General features: G+C 42.7%; 1 protein-coding gene across 2 annotated transcripts in view; it reads right to left on the minus strand.

Annotated features, from left to right (window-relative positions):
• Positions 1-20,215, minus strand: part of KIF25 (kinesin family member 25) — a 72,402-nt gene that overhangs the window by 19,704 nt on the left and 32,483 nt on the right. The window contains exons 8-9 of one of the 2 annotated variants that reach the window (XM_024205855.1): positions 11,301-11,368; positions 4,685-4,759 (exon numbers count right to left, since the gene is read on the minus strand). In XM_024205855.1, the coding sequence (XP_024061623.1) occupies positions 4,685-4,759; positions 11,301-11,368 (143 nt within the window). The remainder of the gene's footprint in view (positions 1-4,684; positions 4,760-11,300; positions 11,369-20,215) is intronic. The other variant, XM_024205863.1, reaches the window with a different exon arrangement.

Here is a 20,215-nt window from a genome sequence, read left to right on the forward strand (position 1 = left end):
CTGATTTTAATTCACACCTTTTGTATTTCAATGCACATTTATGTGTAGACCAGCCCTAAGTGAGTAGGCCATAGAATCATCGCACTGGAAGGGACCTCAATTGGTCATCTAGTCCAGTCCCCTGCACTCAAGGCAGGACTAAGTAATAACTAGGTAGTAACTTAGTATTACCATGTCAACAGAACAAGTCAGTGGAAAAGCCAGGAATGGAAAGCCAGGGGTCCCAACTCCTAACGCTTCACTTCAGTCCACAGATAAAAGATAAGAAGCTTGCTACCTGCTGCCTTGCACCATGTGTAGTCATTTATACCAACACAAAGTGAGTGCAAAATGGCAGTTAACATGCTTCATTAATTTTAGTTTTGTTAGTAGTAAAAACTAGGGCCCTGTCTCACTGCTAATAAAGGTGTGTTTTTCCTCAGAGTAACTAACGTTCATGAGCTATCCAGAGGCGAAAACACGGCAGAGACAAGATACTGTACTTTGTTTTATCGGGAGGTAAACTACGGAACATCAACCACAGGCTGGGTATTGTGCTGACCTTGCCTAATTTACCTCACAGTAAAACTAAAGTGCCTTGTCTCCACTGTGCCTGGGGATAGCTCATTAGTTGCATAGAGATAAAAACAGTGAAGACAAGGCCTAGGTCTGATAGGCAGAGTGTGAGGAAGCTTGCATTCCAACTAGGTGATAACTGAATCGTGAAGAGGATTAAAAAACTTAGCTCTGTTAACCTGGCATCTTTGTCCTGTACTAAACATGCTGTTTCAGGCATGTGCAGGCAACAGAAAAGATGTGCTTTGCTGAACTCCAATGACTCAGCTGTTATTTTTTTAATTTGTTTATCTTTTCAGATCACAAAACTTTACATACTGATACTGACAGACACTGTAGAGAGTTATGTTCTCAGCTTACAAGTGACCTTGCTGTACCTAAGAACGTTTTTTAGAGTGGGGTTGGGAGGGTGAACACTGATAGCATTGCAGCTGACATGGGGAGGGAGCAGATCCTCGCAGCAGTAAACAGTCATAGATCTGAGTCAATGGAGCTATGACAATTTACCCCTGCTGAGGATCAGCCCTAGATGGGGAGCAAGGCTGCAAGATTGGAAGCCAATAATATCTAAAAATCTGGACTTTAGACTTGATGGCTAAAGGACTCAGACCTACAATGGAAAACAAGGTAGAGAACATAAAAAAGTGGAACTCAGGCTGCAAATCTTGAGGATGGGATTTCAAAAAACATTCACTGTTGGCCTAACTCTGTCTCTGAAGTCAATGGCAAAACTCTCACTAATTTGAGACAGGTCAATACATTTTTGAAAATTCCACCCTGAAAGTGCACTGTCTGATCAAGATATAGGTTCTACAGGCCTGGTCACTGAACACAGAGTCTTAAAAATAAAATGACATGCTTGGAAACAAAATTAGAGTCTTCAGTTTGTAGTTAACTGGGTTTCCCCAGGAAACAGAGGATGGAAGTCTGAAAGGTTTTGTTTGGTTGGTTAGTTTGCTTTTTTGAAGTATGGATATATAAAAGTTGCTAATTCCACATATTCCTGCTACCTCAGCTTCCCTCTTAGTCACTAGCCATTTACCCTTAAGAAATTCAGCATCATTGGCTAATGCCAGGACAATTCTAATACTTGTACAGATAATGGGATTAAATATAAGTGTTTGAAGACAAGTATATTTGCATAACCTTGAGTATCAAGGATCTTGATTTGGGGTATAATCCAATTATATGCCCTCTCTGCTAAAGCCAAAAAGAGCTTCGCTGAGGTAAAAGAGAGTTGGGACTCGTCAGGGTGGTATTAAATCCAGATAGGTTAGCTCTAGAACGAATTGTTTGGTGTCTCAACAGAAGAATTAGAAGCAACTGACAGAATTAACACAGACTGAGTTTTATCTAGTTTATTTTGCTTATTTTTTGGTTACACCAGGGTGGCTTTAAATGAACTATACCATTTTTATCCCCAAATTACTAATCTGCAAAAAATATTGGTAAATCCTTATTTCTGTGCTTGAACTTTTTCTTCCACATTTGCTCACATAGTTATATCGTTCTTAAAAAGACTTTACTATTAAACTAAAATACCATCTATTAAGCTTAATAGCACTCAGCATCTAAAAAACCTCAAATGCTCACTCTGATAGAGTTAGGACCGGAGGGGAACACAATCAAGGAAATCAAAGTAAGAAGAATTTCTTTTTTCTTTAAAAAATGAGCACAATTTACTCTTAAATCTTGTGAGAGAAGGTGATGTTATTTTAATCCCCTGCTGAGCTTGTATTGGGAATTCTAAACTTTGAAGTCTATTTTTTTTTCTATTTCGTAAAGGAACAATCTTTTCTTCCTGTATGCTTACTCTGAAAAATAATACAATGTAATTTAAAAAATATGTTTAAACCCCACCACAAACTCCATTTTTTATAAGTGGATGTTTTGGAGCTCAGACTAGAAGCAGCCAGAAGGGGCAGATAACTTCAAGGATCAAAATAATTATGTCTGTTTCACATTTATAATAGGAAGGCTGTTCAGAAACATGACTGATACAGGCAGCCTTTCCTTTTCAGATAGTCTGCTTCTGTTTAAATGGTGCATCCTGAAAAAAAGACAGACCTGTAAGTTTTCAATAACAGAACATTTCCTAAATGAATATGAAGTTCCTGGGTTTCAGGACAGAGACTTTAGACAGGAGCATACTAAGAGGTGGAAGCTTCTCTCAATATACACATGTAACCTGCATTGGGGTTAATTGAAAGTACTGCACATAGGTAGATAAGTAGGTTGGGACCTAGGGCACAATCCTGAGCTGAGACAAGCTCATGCTCTCTGTAGCTGGAAGGGTGGGGAGAGACAACAGTAACTCTAAGCCATCTCTAGGTCTTCCCCTGATCATGTGGTGTTCCCAGGTGAAAGTTATGGTTACTTTCAGTGGGAACAGGCCAATGCTCAGTGGTTTGAGCATTGGCCTGTTAAACCCAGGGTTGTGAGTTCAATCCTTGAGGGGGCCACTTAGGGATGTGGGGCAAAATCAGAACTTGGTCCTGCTAGTGAAGGCAGGGGGCTGGACTCGATGACCTTTCAAGGTCCCTTCCAGTTCTAGGAGATAGGATAGCTCCATTAATTTGTTTATTATTTATTTATTTATTTACCTTGTAGTGGCTAGAATAGTCCCTTAAGGGCCATTTGGATCAGCAGAACTCATCACATTCAAGCTCTATCCCCTCAGGTACTCTCTCTTTTAGGTCACCATCTCACCCTTCCATACCCCTTGTGCTGTGTGAGTATATGGGGTGCCCAAGACTCCCACACACTTGGGGAATCCTCAGCAGCCTCTTCAGAGCAGCCTTAAGGTCACTTTGAGCTGCTAGGGTACTTGTAGCCTTGGTCTGTGGAATGCCAGGCTCAAGGGATAAGCATGCATTTCCAAGGGTTGTCAATATTTAAAAAAAAAAAAAAAAAAAAAAAGGCTCCATGCATAGGTGCTGACTTTTACTTTTCCCTGGGGTGTTCCACCCCAAGGCCTCGACCCTTCCCCCAAAGTTCCGTCTTCGCTCTGCCTCTTCCCACCCCTGCTCTGCCCCAACCCTCACTCCGCCCCCTTCCCCCCGCCTCTTCCAGCCCCATCTGCACCTGCTCCCTGAGGCCCCTGCCCACCCACCACTCGCTGGTCTCCACCCTCCCCCAAACGCCTCCCCAAGCCACTAAACAGCTGTTTGGCAGTGCCACCAATCAGCTGTGGCTGGTGGGTGTTGAGCACCCGCTATTTTTTTTCCGTGAGTGCTCCAGCCCCAAAGCACACATGGAGTCGGTGCCTATGATTCCATGGTCACGTGGCTACCCACATGATTCATATGACACCATGGAGACAATGTCACGAAGGAAATCTGAATCAGATGGACAAAGAACATCCACAGTTGAGTTGGATCAGGCAAGGAAGAGAAAGAAAAAGAGAGGAAAGGAAGTAATTAATGGATTTCTGTTTCATTCCCACTGTTTACAGTTACAACCACTTCAAGGCCCCTTTTCGAGAGGACTGTAAATTAGCCTTAATGGTTTTGCTGGCCAGAAGTAATTAAAAATGTATATCAGTATTTATTTCTGGTAGTGTAGTTTCCAAAACTGTTTTTAACTTCAGGGAATCTATTTGATGCTGTCTCAAAATCTACAACTGAGGATTGTTAATTCTTAAGATCCTCAAATGCTATTGAAGAAAGGTAGGTCACACTGCCTATTATTTTAAAAAATGTTTCAAAATTTAGCACAGCATACATTTTTATCATGCAGAAAAAATAAAAACAAATGTACTATTAACTTAAAAAAGAAATTACACTTGTCTGAATTTGTTTTACCTCTGTTATAAGTAGCACCTATATTTACTATAACTGAAAGAGGCCAGAGAAAAATAATTTTACCCCCTCCCTTTTTTCCCCCCCAAATTTGTCCACTTTGTCTGATAAAAATTTCAAAATAGTCACTTCCATTATTTCCTGTCTGAGTGGGAGAATATCCTAATACTGAGTGACTGTCAGATTACAACACTGAAAATGCGATTGTAAACCCACAAAAACTGGCAAGAGAACTTGGGAAATAACTCTTTAAGTCATTTTAAAAATACTGAATGGATTTCAAGTTGGTAGTGTCACTTTACATTGTTTCCTCCTACTTTTCAACTTACCCATCCAGCAGAGATGTAAGCAAAGGGGCCACATCTGCAAACACTGTGTCTTGAGACTCAGCAGCACTGTAAACTCTGAGGGGGAGGAAAATGGAATGATTCATTGAACAAAAACGATCACAGTGTAATAACACAGACCAGAAAAATAAAAGTCAGTTGCTGTGTGCCACTAACGCACAACTCAGGGTTTGCTGATGTGTTTCTATGACAACAACAATTACAGACTGTGTTTCAGAATACTTATTTACCTTTGAGACAGAAAGATCAGTAGAGGGAAACTACTCACTGCTGTTCTGAAACTGGCTTTCTGAGCCAGGAAATGAAGGAAAAAGAGCTGAGCTACTAGAGCTGCTACTTTGTTCAGGTAGCTGAGGCAGAGAATTTGGAGAGCACCGTAGGGCACAGCCAAACCCTACAGATTGTGTAGAGAAGTCTGAGCTGCCTTTGGTATATACTAGAAGAGATGCACACACTAAATGTCTTGGAGCAGGGAAGACACAAAGATCTAAAAAGTAGTTTGTTTGTTCAGTGTGGTCCAGTGGTTAGAACAGGGGACTGGAAATCAGAATTCCTAGGTTCTACTCCTGTCTTTTGGAGGGGCTGTGGTCTTTATTATGATGTGATTTTTAAGGCGGGCGGATTCCTTGGGAATATGAATTCTTTGCACCCACAGAGCTGCTTCAGGGAGACAGGAAGACTGGAAACAGAGTACCTAAAAGGAATTAAAAAAAATAAAGGGTTGTGCATTGGTGACTATCCTTCTGCTAATCCCGCCCAATCACCAGGCCCCAGCAGTCTCCTTGGCCCACTCCTGTCTCCCAGCTGTACTGACCCACACTTTGTTTTCTCCCAATTGTCACTTGGCTGCTGGAGACCCTGATTCCTGTGTTATGACATTAAGGAGGCATAGTACTCCCTTCTGTCATTCCCTAGGGCACCGGCTGTTCTCCCAGGGAATGGGGTTACTCAGCATGTGCTCCCTCTCATAGCGTCATAGAGTTTAAGGCCAGAAGTGGACCACTTTAGATCAGCTAGTCTGACTTCATGTATAGCATAGGCCACCAACACCGCCAAGCACCCACACACTAAAGCCAACAACCAAAATGACACTGAAGTATTATAGCCCACAGGAGACTACTAGACTATTATGTGCCACAGGAAGAGAATAAAAGAGGCCAAGGTGCACCAGTACTCAAGGGCCCCACAATGGCAGGAAATGATTAAGTAAGATATACCCAGATAATCCTGGCAAGTGACCCACACTCATACATTGCAGAGGAAGGCCAAAAACCTCCAAAGACACTGCCAAGCTGACCTGGGGGAAAATTCCTTCCCAACTCCACATATGGCAATCAGATAGACCTTGAGCATGTGAGCAAGTATCAGCCAGCCAAGCACTTGAAGAGAGAAAACGCTCAGTGCCACCTCAGAGCACTAGCCCAACCCTGCCTATGTTCCATCTCCAGCCGTGGCCATCTCTGATGCTTCAGAGATCAAAAACCCTCCCAGAATACACTGAGGCAAAAATCCCTTCCTGACCCCTGCAGGTGGCTGGCTGAAACCCTGAAGCATGAGTTTAAGGAGGCATGGTACATATGTGAAGGGTTTCACAGCTGCAGAGTCAGCACCACAAACATTTCACCTTTTCATTATTAAGTATCTATTGATATAGCTCCTTGCATCACAGCATCTCATCATCTCGCAAACATCATTGAATTTATCCTCATAACACCCGTGTGAGGCAGGGAAGTGCTATTAACTCCATTTTCCAGATGGGGAACTGAGACACAGAGAGATAATGTGATTTGCCCAAGAAGAGGTGACGTATAGGGAGGGCATGTGGGATCAAGTGCCCTCCCCCAGATTGGCCTGCCAGGGGCAGGGAGGGAGCGGGACGGAGCTGCTTGCTTCTGCCTAAGAGAGCCTGGTTGGGAGGCAGCGGTGGCCTGCTCCCTGCCCAGGGTTGGCTGCAGGGGAGAGGAACTGAGTGAGCCAGAAACATGGTGGAGGGGAGAGGGGGCTCTGGCTCGCTCAGCCCCTGTCCCTGGCAGCTGGGGCGCCAGCAGGCTGCCCCCAGCCCGGGCCCTGCTTTCAGGAACTGGAGCCCCCCTTCACCCTCGGCTTACTCAGCCCCTGTCCCCGGCAGCCAAGCCCAGGCAGGTAACGTGGGGTGGGGAGAGCACGGTGGCTCCAGGCTGGGTGCAGGATGGGGGGTTTATTGGGGAGAGAAGACACTTGGGGTGGTCACATGTCCTCCCCTTTAGATTGTGCCCCAGTATGGGGAGGCAGGAGTTGTCTATGTGCCCAAGGCCACACAGGAAGACTGTGGAAGAGCAGGGAATTGAATCCAATATTCCTAAGTTTCAGTTCAGTGCCTCAACCACAAGACCATCCTTCTGATAAGCATTTTTCACTGCACAGAAACAGATGTTTTTCTTTTATGTTTAGAGTTGTATGTTGCTTTTAAAAATAAGTTTTTGAGGGATGTAATAATTAAATTGAATTAGTTCTTCCACTCCTTAGCAAGTAGCAATGATAACATAACTCTTGGAGCGAAACAATGATAATACCTTAACCCACTGTACACATTTTCAAACTCAAGTAAAGACCCAAGCTAGTTTATATAGGGTACTTCTTAATCTACCCCTATCACCTACCCCTTCAAAAACAAAGTACGAAGAGCTCAGAATCCACACCTGAAAATAACAAATCAGAACCTCCTTCATTTCATGATAATAAAACAGGACATTCTGACTCATTCATCTCTTCTCTTTGAATCATGACTAAGTAACTCCCTATAGATTACCACTTGAAACAAGTACAGTCTTGTTTACACAAGATGTACAAAGACAATATGAAAATCATTATCCACACTTAAGAATTTGACATATAAATGTAGGTAGATGTCTCTTTGAACAAACTTAATTTCTGATGCCTCCCTACTTTTCCTTCCCTTCCTGCTCAACCTTATTCTCCAATGAATGATGTATCTTTTCAAGATGTTTTGACCCATTAGCTGATTAGAAGCAGGAATTTGGGTAGCAGCAAACAACATAAAATAGTCAATTTGCATGTGATCAAATATTCTGCTGTTTATATATGTTACATTAAAAATTTAAATTAATGAATGTCACATTCTACTCTTTACCATTTATCCATAAGGTTCTTCAGGTGTATAATTGACCAAGATCCCACCACTCTGATTCATTACATGTACAAATGCAGACTAAAGTGTTAGTGTACACTACAGATACAACTGTGTCTGGGGACCCAGTGACACAGGAACATAAAAACCGTCATGCTCAGTCAGACGCAAGTTCCATCTAGCCAAGTATCCAGCACCAGATATTTCCAAGGAAGGTGCAAGAAATGCTGCAGTAGGCAGATGTGGGATAATCTGTCTCCCATGAAGGTCTCATCCTAATCCTTAATAGTCAGATATTGGTTTAGCCCCTGAAATACAAGGGTTTATATACTTTCCAAATTTTTTGTTAGCATTAACTATTATAACTCTAGCTGTTCTTGCTACCCATAAAAACATCCAGTCTTCCTTTGAATCTTGCAGAATTCTTCACCCAGATGGCATCCTGTGGCAATGAGTTCCACAGTCTAATTACATGTATGAAAAAGTATTTCCTGTTTAATCAGTGAATAGGCACTTGTCTGGCTTGACTGACAAATTCTGCTTGTCTTGCCATTCCATTGACATGTTTTCAAAAAACAGAGACACCTACAAATATGCAGATATGGTAAAGCACTTATATTGAGAAAACAGTTACTGAATAACAAAACTACCTCCTGGTTATGTATGCATGCACATGCATACATTGCTGCATGCTTTTCATGTCAGATCTTCAAAGTCAATCTGGTTGAACAAAAACATCCCCAAACTGCTTTTTCTCTGCTTCATTATTCACCCACACCATTTGAAATATTCATTAGCACCAAATCCCCAATCTTAAGGCAACGAGGCTCCATCTCAATTTGTCTTGAACTGATTTGATATTTCTCCCTAAACATGTCAAAGTATCTCTCAAGAGATCCTCTGAGGACTGTTACGAAGGATTAATTGGGAAGGTGTTTATATGGGATGTGAATACTCAAATTGCCCTATATTGGTGCTGATGAGTTTTTCAATCTGTTGATATATAAAGCAGATAGAACACAACTTAACTGACTCTCTGTTCAATGTTAGAAACAGACTTGTTTTAATTAGTTATCTGGGACAATGGAAGGTACAGCAAACCCAGGGAATCTGCTTGTACAAAATTATTTATTCTACTCGAAAGATGACAGATTTTCCCCAAAACGGATATTAATGTTAATTTCATCCTGAAAATTATTAGCTTCTTTTTTATTTTGTTAACTGATTCAGTGATAAAATTATTAAAAGCATAAAATGCTGAAAGATGGATTTTTCTTCCTGAACTGAAATAAAATATTTTGACATTTATTAGTTCCATAAAAAGTTGCTAAAAAAATAAACATTTTGAGTTCATAAGAACCATATGCTCTACTGTTTATAAAAATGAGCTGTGCTGGGACACTGAAAAAACATTCCCCAATAACAGCATTCTTTGGGGGATTTACATTTTTAAAAAATCCTTTTCCTGATTATCTGGATGGTCACCACATGTCCAGAATCACAGCACCTCCAGAGTGCTTTGCAAAAGTACTCCATACACTTTAATATATTGTGGCATATCTTTAACACTAAAAACTGATACCTATATTAAATGCCTAAAAACTTTGATAACAAAGCTAAGGTTGCCCAGTGATGCCTTGTGCGCTTCTACAATGTGGACAGTGGCTAACTCAAACCTCTGAAAGCCAGGAAATGAAGAGTTATGGTACTTGCCACCCCTGCAATGCAATCTTAACTCTGCCTCCTGAAGTTGGCAATAGCCATGGAGAATGGTTCAATAAGGAGTAGCGGTGCCATAAGAAGACATGAAGATGTTCTAAGAGAATGTGCCATTATCTGTGTTGTGCACCACAGATTTGAATTCCAGCAGTGATCAGTAGGTATTCCAACTGCCATTCACTGTGTTAGCTGCAGCTGTATTGAATGATGGAGGGAATAGTTGAAGCAGCCTAGCAGAACTATGCCTGTGATATGAGGAGAGGTGCATGAATACTTTGAAGGATCAAGCATACCCTATTTCAGGACCCAGTTCTGTAGGCTGTGTCAGTAAGGATAGTCAAAAATCTGGTGGCATGCATGAATGACAGTGGTCTCCAGGACTTAATAAGGGGTAAATGAAGGCAATGTCTCAGAAGGAATCCTTAGGGCAAGAGTGAAGGGGTGGTAACATTTTGCCAGTCGGGGTGGTTTGTGTGGACTAAATTCAGTGTTTGAGTGTAGGCAGATCCTGTTTGCGACACCAGACCTAAATCTGCGTTCCACCTTAGCAAAAGAGATGGTGTTAGACTTGGTCCTATAGTGCTCAACTGCTCTGCTCCCAGAGCGTTCAGCAGCATCTGTAAGGGCAGAGTGCTAATTTGTGTATTATTGGGGTGTTGGGGCATCACTCCAAGAGGACAGAAATAAGGTTGTGTGGAGGGGCATGAGGCACCACTGCGTAACCTTAACTCTGCATTAAGCATGTCATCTTAAGCTACGCAACGACTGAGACATCATACTGCCTGGAAACACTCCTGCTTCAACAGAGCCCTAGTTTTGCGGCAGATGTACATTTCACTCTTTTAGGCGCATCAGTTTGGCACACGCAGACCTGGAGTTCTAAACTATCTTTAAAATCTTTTTTCACTATTGCTTCCCTAAAGGGGCAATGAGTACCATGCACCAATTGGGATAAATCCTAGGCAACTGGGATCAATGTAGGGTGCATCAGAGCCATAGTTTGAGCCCCAGGTGTGCACAAAATAATGTTACAAGAATAAGGTGATTTTATAAAATGCTGTTTTTTTAGGAGTGCGGGCACTGTATCTCAGGAATACCTTACTCAAAAGACCTCAAATTTGGACCACCAACACCACCCAGCACTTCCATGAGAAATGGCAAATTCCAAGACAATCCAAGCCAGCATGTGGATTTTTTGTGAGCTTGATACAGTCCACCTTTAAAAAGAAAGTGATGCTTAACCTTAACTATAACAGAATTGAGGCTTCACTACAATTCTACATTGTGGATAGCAAGGATAGACTAATGGACAAAACACTGGACTAAGATTCAAAACACCCAGGGTTAAATGCTTGGCTCGGTCACAGATGTCCTCTGTGACCTTGGGCAAGTTATTTAATCTATCCTGTGGCTCAGTTCCTCATCTTTAAAATGGGAATAATAGTGCTTTCCTATTTCAGAGTGTTGTGAGGATTAAGAATTGCAATGCGTTCAGATACCACTACGATGAGGGCCATACAAGCACCTAAGATAGATATTAAATTTGGAATATTAGCTCTCTTCTTCATTTGGAACTGTAGGATGAAAACACTATCTAATCTAATTTCTGCAGTGCTTTGTGTCATGGGAAGCACCTCATCACCAAATAAATGAGAAAAATGAGCATGTTATGCTATCAACTCCTGCTATGAAATCAATTTTCATATTTACAGAATCGCACAACAATCCAGAAAGCTTTTCAAGATCACCCACCTGTCAAACTGAAATGTCTTGTTGATCAAAGTATGACCAGGACGATTGCATTTTACAAGGACAGTTTCCTAACAGAAAAACAAAGTGGTTACCATTAGAACATATAGCATAAGTGAACAAACAACAAGAAGCCCCTCTTCTGGCCAAGTTCATCATCAGAAGCAAACTCCCCACAGACCCGGACCCACCAACTGAAAATGGCACCAGACCCTGCCAAAACAAAGATGCAAAACCTGCAAACATATCTCCACTGCTACAATGATCAACACCCCTGACAATACACATTTCAAGATCCATGGGTCCTACGGATGCTTATCACAATATGTGATAAGACAGGAGACATTCCAGAAGACTGGAAAAGGGCAATTATAATGCCCATCTATAAAAAGGGAAATAAGGACAACCCGGGGAATTACAGACCAGTCAGCTTAATTTCTGTACCCAGAAAGATAATGGAGCAAATAATTAAGCAATCAATTTGCAAATACTTAGAAGATAATAAGGTGATAAGTAATAGTCAACATGGATTTATCAAGAACAAATCATGTCAAACCACCCTGATAGCTTTCTATGACTGGGTAACAAGCCTTGTGGATGGGGGGAAGCGGTAGATGTGGTATATTTTGACTTTAGTAAGGCTTTTGATACTGTCTTGCATGATCTTCTCATAAACAAACCAGGGAAATACAACCTAGATGGAGATACTATAAGGTGGGTGCATAACTGGTTGGAAAACCATTCCCAGAGAATAGTTATCAGTGGTTCACAGTCAGGCTGGAAGGGCATAACGACTGGGGTCCCACAGGGATTGGTTCTGGGTCTGGTTCTGTTCAATATCTTTATCAATGATTTAGATAATGGCATAGAGAGTACACTTATAAAGTTTGCGGATGATACCAAGCTGGGAGGGGTTGCAAGTGCTTTGGAGGCTAGGATTAAAATTCAAAATGATCTGGACAAACTGGAGAAACGGTCTTTAGTAAACAGAATGAAATTCAATAAGGACAAATGCAAAGTACTCCACTTAGGAAGGAACAATCAGTTGCACACATACAAAATTGGAAATGACTGCCTAGGAAGGAGTACCGCGGAAAGGGATCTGGGGGTCAGAGTGGATCACAAGCTAAATAGGAATCAACAGTGTAACACTGTGCAAAAAAAGCAAACATCCTTCTGGGATGTATTAGCAGGAGTATTGTAAGCAAGACACGAGAAGTAATTCTTCTGCTCTACTCCGCACTGATTAGGCCTCAACTGGACACAATTGTCCAGTTCTGGGCGCCATATTTCAGAAAGGATGTGAACAAATTGGAGAGAGTCCACAGAAGAGCAACAAAAATGATTAAAGGTCTAGAAAACGTGACCTTTGAGGGAAGATTGAAAAAATTGGGTTTGTTTAGTCTGGAGAAGAGAAGACTGAGGGGGGACATGATAACAGTTTTCAAGTACATAAAAGGTTGTTAAAAGGAGGAGGGAGAAAAATTGTTCTTCTTAACCTCTGAGGATAGGACAAGAAGCAATGGGCTTAAATTGCAGCCAGGGAGGTTTAGGTTGAACATTGGGAAAAACTTCCTAACTGTCAGAGTGGTTAAGCACTGGAATAAATTGCCTAGGGAGGTGGTGGAATCTCCATCATTGGGGGTTTTTAAGAGCAGGTTGGACAAACACCTGTCAGGGATGGTCTAAATAACACTTAGTCCTGCCTTGAGTGCAGGGGACTGGACTAGATGACCTCTCGAGGTCCCTTCCAGGTCTATGATTCTATGTGATGTACTTCATCCAGTGCACCAAATGCCCCAACACCTACTTTTTGGTGAAACCAGACAATCACTACACACTTGAATGAACTCACACAGAAAGATGATAAAAGACAAAAACACCATATCACCCATGGACAACACTCTTCACAAAATTATCACTCCATATCTGACCTCTCAGACTCTGTCCTCAAAGGAAACCTACACAACTCCTTCAAAAGATGAGCATAGGAGCTTAAATTCATAATTTTTCTAGACACTAAAAATCATATTCTTAAAGATACTGGATTTATGGCTCATTACAACAATCTGTAACCCTCAACCCCCCTTTTTTGTTCTGCTACTGCAAAGGTGTTAACAGGCCACTTCACCCTGAATGGTCTCTTACAATGTGTTAACTACTTATGCTCAACAATCTGTTCCACCTTGTACTTAGCTGTGACACTCTGATTACCTTTCCCAGACCGGAAGAAGAGCTCTGTGTAATCTCAAAAGCTTGTCTCTCTCACCAACAGAATAAAAGACAGCACCTCACCCACCTTGTCTGAAGAAATGTTTACTGTGCTTAAAGTTTCAACATACAGCATGAATTTAGGAATTATCATACTAGAAAAGACCACCTAGTCCCACGCTTGGTTTTCATTAGGAACTTATGTTGATACTACCTCACTCAGGGTGTGGAAAGTCCGCACCCTGAACGATGTTGTTATACCAACCTAACCCCTGGTGCAGACAGTGCTATATCAATGGGAGACTTCTCCTGTTGACATAGCTACCGCCTCTTGGGAAGGTGGAGTACCTACGCCAACAGGAGAAGCCTTTGTCGGCATATGTTGCGTTTTCACTGAAGCACTGCAGCAGCGCAACTGCGCTACAGCATTGTAATTGCAGACCTGCCCTTATATCCTGTTTCCAACATTCACCAATTCTTGATGTGTCAGAGAAAAGCACAAAATCTCCATAATGCAGTTAATTCCTTAGATTGTAAACTCTTACTTAGATTGTATACTCTCTTGGGCAGGGGCAGTCTTTTTGTTCTGTGTTTAAAGTACAACGCCTTGTACAATGGGGTATTGGTCCATGAGTGGGGTTCCTAGAGTCTACCACTATACAAATAATAATAATTAAGAGCAATAATTTTCTTCATGACTGTTGCCAGCAATCAGTTTAGATCCAGGAGTTGAGCCAGTCAGAAAATTTTAACTGTTCAAAACTTACATAGGAAAATGTTCTCAGGACTTTCCCCCCCTCCACAGTTCAACCAGTTCTATCTTAAATAATAACAATCAATAACTTTTGTAGTTGCCATCCTAACTATTTTAGCTGCAGGTGGTACTCTGATTCATATAGAAGACCATATATGCAAAATGCCATTGCTGGACCTGATTATTTACTCATATTTTTGTGCCCACAATTGAACTGCAGATGCAAATTACATAGAAATATCATAGTAATCCACAGTGGAGAAAAGGGACATAGTAAAATTGCTGGCGTTCAATGAGACTTGAGTAAAATGCAATTTCTAAATGTATATGTAGTAGTTTTTGCAAGTGTCAGTGGCTCTTTAAAGCCTAGGCAGAGTGTAATCACAGCACCTTGGCATGAGTTACACAATAACTCAAATCCTGGAGTGCTTTTCTGCTCTCCTCAAATGTGTTTTTAACTGCAGACAAAAATAAAGTAAAATCGCAAAGATTTACAGTATTTCCCGCAACAGCTCAAGGGGTGGCACATAAAATATTTTTAATGACAACTCATCCAATGCCAAGGAGTTTCATAGCTACCTCCAATTTTATTATATTTTACTGGGAGCGCAGAAGAAAAGTCTACTATGTTTCCAATAACAAAGAATCAGAAAACTAACTTGGAGGGGTAACACTAATTCCTTTCAAAGAACAACTCAAACCAGTGGCTGAGTGTGTTCCCAATACTCTGAATGATGGGCTATATTGTTGAACCAATATCTCTACATAATAATATGCCCAGCACACAGGTGGCTAATAAATCAGAGACAACAACACTGCAGATGCATGAATTTCTTATGTTGAATTTACAAGGAGTATTGCTTCCTCAAGGAAGACAAGGGTTGGTGTACCATTGCTGATTTACCTATACCAAAACTCACCCTGTAGATTCAACTGGCCAATATATTGGGCAAATCGAGGGGAGATATAAATGGTGGTGGAGATATAAATCAGTGGCAACTGGTGTACCTGACAAATGGAGAGGGCAGAAAGGTGGGGTTGTTACAGAAAAAGAAACCAACAGATTGTGGAGGTGGGGCAGTGGATTTATGAAATGGAATCTATTTTCAGACCAGTTTCCTTCCAAGATAAGTAATGAGAGAGAAAAATCCCACTTGTTTAGCATAGGAAGGAAAAATGTGTTTGTGGGCAGAGGTTTTGATAGGGGAATGTATGGTAACCTTCCTTCTTTAGGGGCTTAGTATGGCTTAAGACAGCTTCCATTGCTGCTGGCCTACAAAAGCTCTGCGGGTTTCTCTAGATACACAACCATGGAGGTTACTCCCTATCCAGACGGAGCAATTTCCCTGTCAGTAGTGGCCATGAAATACCTACAGTTGTATTATACAGCCATCCAAGAGTGCTTCCTCTTCTAGTGGCAGTCATAGACTCCTCCCAGTCCAAATGCCATTATGGCAATTAGGCTCATGGAAATGATGTCAGGATACATCATAAATAAGGCTAAGATTTTGTCACGATTATTTTTAGTAAAAGTCACAGGCAACAAACAAAAATCCACGGAGACCATGACTTTTACTAAAAATGACCGTACAAGCCTCGGCAGAGGCGTACAGCTGCAGCCCCCACCATGGGGCAGGGACGCATGGCCTCCTCCATGAGCCACAGGCACACGGCCCCAGCGGTGGCCCCCACAGGAGGGCTATGTAGGGAGCATAACCCCAGCTCCAGCCCCAGCTTCAGCTGCTGACAGCTGAAGAAGTCACGGAGGTCCGGTAAAGTCACGGAATCCGTGACTGCTGTGAGCTCCGTGACTAAATCGTAGCCTTAATCATAAATATTCTCAGTCTGTCCCTGACACCCCAATGTGAGGAGCTCTGGCTAAATGAAATTCAGAGAACCAAGGAAAGAAATTTAAATGAGTTGTGAGGACCAAAGATTAAGTTTCTGGGACTGACAGACTCATAACAGAGTTGTCACCTAAAAAGAGAAGGGTCCTATTGGGCTGAAAATTTACATTCACTCAGTACGATTCCCAAAAAACAATAGGCGTCCCTCTGCATCATCTTTGTTACTGGAAGAAAGGCTCTCTCCCACCAACCATCTCCTCTTGACCATCCCAAAAATGAAGAGGTTTTAAAAGTTATTTAACAGAGAAAAATAGGCAGCCAGTTCACTCCTGGGGGAATTCTGTGCCAAAAAAATTACATTCGGCACCCAATATTTTAAAATTCTGCATATTTTATTTGCCAAAATAACACAATATAATCCTGCCAGTTTCAATTATTTTGGTAATTTATTTCAAAATAACTGTCAGCAAGTATATCTTTTTGAAATCTTTTTCTGACAACGATTCCTTACTAGGCATATTAATACAGAACTTTAAGTAATAATTCATTTAAACAAGAATACAGAAGCCTATTTCCTACAACCCTCAGAAGCAGTGCAAAGGCTTAGGGGAATCAGGGGTAATGGTGGAACTTCTTTTTCTTCAATGCTTAGCCAGACAGTCGGCCGTAGCGAACGTTCACCATTTGGTCTGTTCCTCCCAACCGCAAAGGCTTGACGGCCTGAGAGTCCAACATCGGAACAGACTTGATGGACCCATGTAATATGGGGTCTGCCTCTGGGCCACCTCCACCCCTCAGTTGATGGAATTTTATCCCAGATGTTACAAGCCACCAGGAGAACAGCGTTCACTGGAATGTCTTGTGGCATTCTTGTGACATGTCAAAAAGCGTAAGGCACTGCTTGCGGACAATGGCCCCAGTAATCTGTAGACCCAAACGACCATAAACATCTGCATTACAGATGAAGTCATTCCACTTGATGCCCAGTATACGACATTCACATTTTGTGTGGAAAGCTTCAAGCTTTGTCCAGTCTGTGCAGCGTAGTGTCCATGTTTCACAGCCATACAACAATATGGGAAGGATACAGCCCCCCACCTCCCAGTCCGACCTGTACCTCATTGTGGTGGAGGGGGTGTAACATCTGAAGTAGGGGATTGCTCATTGGACCTATGCCATCAGTGATGAAGACTTGTCCGAAATATCACCTTAGGCATTATGCGAGGTGGACAGATCCAACGTGAACCCTGGAAAATGATGGCTAACACAGGCGGTGAAGATGCAGGGCAGTAGCTGCACCTAGCTAACTGAGGCGAAGGAAGTCGCTGAGAAAGACTCAACGGCTCGGGTTGCACAGCGTGAAGCCACTGCTGGTAGACCAGGAAAAGGGTCGTGTTACTGCGCTTCTGGCCATTTTTCGTCTGGTGTGGAGAACTGGAACCCTGCCAGCCACCTGGAAGAACGGTATTGTGATCTCACTCTATAATGGCAAGGGACCGCGCAGCGAATGTAAAAGCTACAGTCCGATCACCTTGCTCTCTGTTCCAGGGAAGGTGTTTGCTACATCGGAAGTGTCGTCCCCAACAGTCAGGCTTTACGAGGAACAGGTCCAAATTAGACGCCATTTTGGCCCTTCGATTGTTGTCAGAGATACATTGCGAGTTCAGGAAGCCCCTACATGTAGCATATGCTGATCTTAAGGCTGCATTTGATTCAGTAGACTGTGTTGCGTTATGGAAGGCCTTAAAGGGCGTAGGTGTCCCTACCACTCTGCTGGACTTGATTAGAGAGCTGCATAATGAAACCACTGCCCGTATTCGTCTGGGGAGCCGGATGTCAGTATCTGGTGTTAGGCAGTGTTGTGTTCTGGCCCCTGCACTCTTTTGTCAGGCAATGGATTTCATAATGCAGCATTCCGTCAGATCCATAGGCATTGAGATCGGTGATCTCTCGCTCACAGACCTTAACTATGCTGATGACATTGTTCTTTTAGTACAGAGCCCCAACAGGTTTCATGAGGCACTCCAGCATATGGAGGAGGAGTCAGCGAAGATTGGTCTTCATGTTTCATGGTCAAAGACAAAACCGCAAAATCTAGGACCAAGTCCACCTATGACTCCAATCTCTTTGAACAACGAAACCGTCAAATCAGTTTCCAGCGTTTGGTTCCATACTTACCAGCTCCTCCAATTCTCACACAGAAGTTCTCCATCGGATTGGCATCGCAGCATCTGCCAGGGGCCGTTTACAACGGATATGGAATCAACATCAATTTAGTATGACAACCAAGTTCAGGATTTATTTGTGCTGTATCCGTCCCAACAGAGGAGCTGAGGGAGAGGAAGTAACTGCTGGGAAGGAGACTGGGAGGGTTTTGGGTGTGGGTGGGAGAAGTATGGAACAGGTGTTTTCTTTGGGTGGGAAAAGGGGGAAAAGGGATTATTAGGGATTTGTGGAGCCTTCCTCCATGCAGACCCTGTCTGACCCCTAGCCTCTCCCATTCAGTCAGGCACCTCTGCCCGTGTGTCCCTGCACCCCCACTTCCCATTCACCCAGGCATGGCTGCCCCTGTCCCCTTGCACCTCCTTTCCCTATTCAGGTAGGCACAGCTCCCCTGTCTCCATATGTCCCTGCACTTCCCCCCCCCCCTGTGGCCCTGTACCCCTACTCCCATTCAGCCCCTGGCTCAATGTTGTCACCCCACTAGCTCCTGTGTCCCTGCCCCCCTCTGGTTCCCCCCCCCACCCCCTCCTGACCCCCAGTCTGTTCCCCCCCAGCAGCCCCGTGAGCCCTGTTCTGTCCGTCCCTGCTATATCCCATGCCTCCTCACCTGGCCCTGCACAGAGGGCGCTGTGAGGAAGGTAGCCTCTGCCCCCTCCCTGTCTGCAGCTGGCTGCTCCAGCCTGTGAGCCAGCTGCCTTCTCTTCCGGCGCCACATCAGCCACTGGTGGGCGAAAAGTGTAATTGCAGTTTCCCTTCACCACCCCAGCAGAATCAATTATTCTGTAGGGAAAAAAAAATCTGTGAGGGACTTAAATTCTGCACTTGCATAGTAATCCCTCAGGAGTACCAGTTGCTCTCTCCTCTCTGCAGACCCAATGCACTAATCACTCCCACAGGCAGAATATCCACAGTGAGAGACAGGGACAAGTAGAGGATAAGAAGTTGCAGAATGCATAAGGTAATGGCCTCATTTATAGAAACTCCCCTTCACCCAAGACACTATACAACTTTGGGGCTGCTCATTGTGTTGATCTGTTCCCCAGTTAGGTCAACCTGGTGTACAGCCAATACCCACATCCTTCCAAAACTCAAACAGATGGATAACTTCTACTAAAGAGAGTCCACAATAAGCAACTGCCATCCCCACACCACCAGCTTCAAGAAAAGTCGTTGTTACTGTTCAATTGAACAGTTAGGCTTACCACATGAAAACAAAGAAGCAGCCTTGCCAAGCAAATTTTTAATGAGAAAATCTGAAAACCCAGACATATGCTCTTTCAAATCTCACAAACCAACAGATTTGAATTAAATAAGAAATTAAAGAAGAAAATACCTTAGAGACAGTCACCCTGGAGCCCTGATGCAATAGCCAGATTCTCCATATGAAAATGATTTTATTTATAGATGCAATCTAAGGCTTTAAAATCTTGAATTAGCTCAGAAATTGAAAAGAAATACTGTGCTGAACAGCCAATAAAAACCTAAACCCTTTTTAGACTTTGGGTTTGAAATAGTGACTCTGAAAACAAGACGTACAAGACTGTAAAACAGATCACTTGCCTCTTTTCCAGATTTAATTATAAGAATCCCTAAATAAACAGGATGGATGTGACTTGAATTTTACTCTTCTCTGAACAGTCTCAACCCCCCCTTACCTCCTTCCCAAATCCAAGGTCATTTTGGCCATGTTTCAGCGCTGCCTATACTACAGTTCAATCTGTGTTAAGCAAAACCTTATTCAACACAGTTCTTGATAGGTAGGTAGCAAGGGTCCACCTACCGCTATAGATCTATCTGTTGGGACCGGGTTACAATGGAACTGTCCCACTTGTCATGGTTAAAACACAGCTCAGTCTTGTAGCACAGACAGGACAGAATCACGA

This window comes from Terrapene carolina, unplaced genomic scaffold (genome assembly GCF_002925995.2).
Source record: "Terrapene carolina triunguis isolate 2854851 unplaced genomic scaffold, T_m_triunguis-2.0 Scaffold85, whole genome shotgun sequence".
NCBI lineage: Eukaryota > Metazoa > Chordata > Testudines > Emydidae > Terrapene > Terrapene triunguis.